This window comes from Tetrao urogallus, assembly GCF_951394365.1.
Source record: "Tetrao urogallus genome assembly, chromosome: 3".
In the NCBI taxonomy this organism is placed as follows: Eukaryota; Metazoa; Chordata; class Aves; order Galliformes; family Phasianidae; genus Tetrao; species Tetrao urogallus.
This window is the reverse complement of record NC_136815.1, coordinates 27,892,240-27,894,825: the sequence shown is the minus strand read 5'-3', so window position 1 is coordinate 27,894,825 and position 2,586 is coordinate 27,892,240. Positions and strand designations below refer to the sequence as shown.

Genomic DNA, 2,586 nt, shown 5'->3' with positions numbered 1-2,586 from the left:
CGAAACGAGCTGTTACAAAATTGATTTCAGTGTTCAGCACAGATCTAACACAAGTGTTAACATCCACTATTGTTAACTTTATTTTCAGACAACTATTCAAAAAAAAAAAAAAAAAAAAAATCCTGCTAATACAAAAATGTAGAAAACAACAGCAAAACGAAACAAAAAAAATCCAAAGAGACAGTTTCTAGACAAATTTAGTTAAGGTGAAGCTGTACCTTTGTCCCAGTTATTAAGAACTTCAATGTTAAGAGTGGCATAACCCAGCTCAGCTAGGTTTGCAGGCTTCCCCACCCTTACTAAAGAGTTAGTTCTTAGAAGGCTCCAATCTCAGTCCCCCATGGTCTGTATGGTTTGCCGAGGTTTGCTGATTGTGTTGGTGCAGACGGGCTCAGCATATTGGGGGACAGGAGATGGAACGAGCCAAACGAAAAGGGGAACGCAGACAGCGACGCCATGGAGGAGAGAAGAGGAGGAGACAGTTTGGTAGTAGATGTGACCACGGGGAGCACTGGTCCGACGCTGCCATTTGGGGGCACTCTGAGTGAGGAAGTTTCAGCATGTGAGGCGGCAATTCTGCCCTGGTGATGCGGTTCTGAGGAAGACACTGGAGTACTGGTATTGCCGGGCCCATTCTGAGGCAGCAGCAATGGGTGAGATATGTGAGGGTGATGTCCAAAGGCGTTGCCCCAAGGAATGTGTCCAATGCCAGCATGCGCACCGCTTGCTGCTTCCCGCTGAGAGGCGTAGTTATTGAGGTGAGACACGAGTCGGACCCGCAGCGGGTCAGAGGCATCCAGGCCCTCTATAATGCTCAGGTATCGAGCGACTTCAGCCAGGCACTCTCGGAACCCGAGACTCCGGTAGTCCATAGCCAAGGCATGAGCATCGAAATAACCTACGAGAGAGAAAAAAAAAAGAATGAAGGCTTAAGACACCGTTTTCCAGTCATTGCCTGCGCGCAGCCTTTCCATGCCACTTTCCCCTATAAGTGTTTTCACTTGGATGTTTGTTAGTAATCCCAAATGTAGATTAGCTGCCAAGCTTCCTATTATTTCTTTTTTGTTGCTGTTGGCTGTTTTGGGGGCTAACAGGCTTCTTTTATATCTGTGCTGTGATGCTGCAGCTCCCAGGACTACAGACTGAGACCTGTGACTGCAGACTGAAATTGCACACCGCTTCTGAAAGTACTTTTGTTCTTTTCACATCTCCCAGTGCAAGCAAAATTACAGCAAAGCAAAATCCATTACAAGCACAAGTTCTAACTTATCAGAGATCACTTTGCAAACTAGTAAATTTGCTCCCATTTAAAGCACACATCGCCATTTCTGCTAATTCTCTGATTCCATCCTTGTTTTTTCCAGTTTTCTGTTCTGGAAGTTTGGCACGTTAGATGAGTGGGCACATGACAACAACAAAACCTCGCTCTGCTCCACATTGCCAGCAGCCGGCTCACCGCACAGTGCTGACAAACTGCTGCAGCATCTCGCAGTGCCTCTCCCCTGTAGGGCACAAGGCAGAGCTATCCCCGGGCAGCACTGTGCCTAGACACCTGAGCCCAGAAGAGCCGCAGCGTTGCCATCCTCGTTGCGCAGCAGCCCAGCTGCCGCAGCTCCGAACTTTACCTTTTCCTCCGGCCGTGTGCAGCATCTTCAGGTGATCCACAGTCATCTGCAGGATCTCGGCTTTCTCCAGCTTGGCCGATCCCTGAGGAGAGAGGGGCGGGAGCTGCGGGCAGAGAGCCTCGGCGCGGCGAGCAGAGCCCTGCGCAGCCGCCTGCCTACCTGCTTCTCGAAGGCGCTGGGCACCAGCCGGCGCAGCTCGGACAGGCTGTTGTTGATGCGGTCGCGGCGGCGCTTCTCGATGATCTGCGGGGCACAAAGCGGGGTGAGGGGCCGGGCCGGGGCCGGGGGTCGGCGGGGCGGGCGGCACTCACCCCTCGGCGCCGCTTCCTGGCCAGGATCTGCGAGGTGGCTGACGGCGACGCAGAGCCCGCGGTCGAGCTCAGGTTCCTGCGGGGAGCGCGGGACAGCGGTCACCCCGGGCACCCCCGCCGCCCTCCCCCCACCTTCCCCACGCAGCTCGGCGCCCGCTCTCACCCGTTCTCGTCCGCGCTCTCCTTCTCCACCTCCACGGCCTCGTCCAGCTCCTCGCTGTCCGACGAGCTGTACTCGGGATGCGCCCGCTTCATGGCGGCGGCGCGCGGGCGGCCGCCGAGCGGGCGGCGGGCGGCGCGCGGCAGGAGGACGCGCGGCAGGAGGGCGCCCGGCGCGCGCCCCGCGCCTCGCCCCGCGCCCGTCTCCCCCATGGCGTTCCCACGCCTCGCCTCTTACCCGCCGCGGGCGGGCCGCCGCCGGCCGGGCAGAGCCGCTCAGAGAACGCCCGCCGCCGCCCGCCGCCCGCCGCCGCCACGCGCGGCCTCCGCCTCCCCCATTGGCCGCCGCCGGGACGCCCTCGGCCAATGGCCGCCGCCCGGCTCCGCTCGGCACCGCCCCTCAGGCCGGCCGTGGGAAAGCGGCGGCGGCGGGCGCCGCGTGCGACTCCGCTGCGGGGCTGTTGGGGGGTCGCGGTGCCGTCCCCTCCGCC

At 58.8% G+C, this 2,586-nt stretch overlaps 1 protein-coding gene across 2 annotated transcripts; it reads right to left on the bottom strand.

Annotated features, from left to right (window-relative positions):
- Positions 1 to 314: 314 nt before the first annotated feature.
- Positions 315 to 2,308, bottom strand: HEY1 (hes related family bHLH transcription factor with YRPW motif 1; the record flags this gene model as incomplete). Of its 2 annotated transcripts, none has more annotated exons than XM_079533590.1 (5): positions 315 to 898; positions 1,626 to 1,707; positions 1,785 to 1,868; positions 1,937 to 2,012; positions 2,100 to 2,308. In XM_079533590.1, the coding sequence occupies 5 exons, from the start codon at positions 2,306 to 2,308 to the stop codon at positions 315 to 317; spliced, it is 1,035 nt and encodes a 344-aa protein (XP_079389716.1). The 2 variants fall into 2 exon arrangements, with proteins under 2 accessions (XP_079389716.1, XP_079389717.1); XM_079533591.1 differs by having other exon boundaries at positions 1,626 to 1,719; positions 2,100 to 2,191.
- Positions 2,309 to 2,586: the final 278 nt, after the last annotated feature.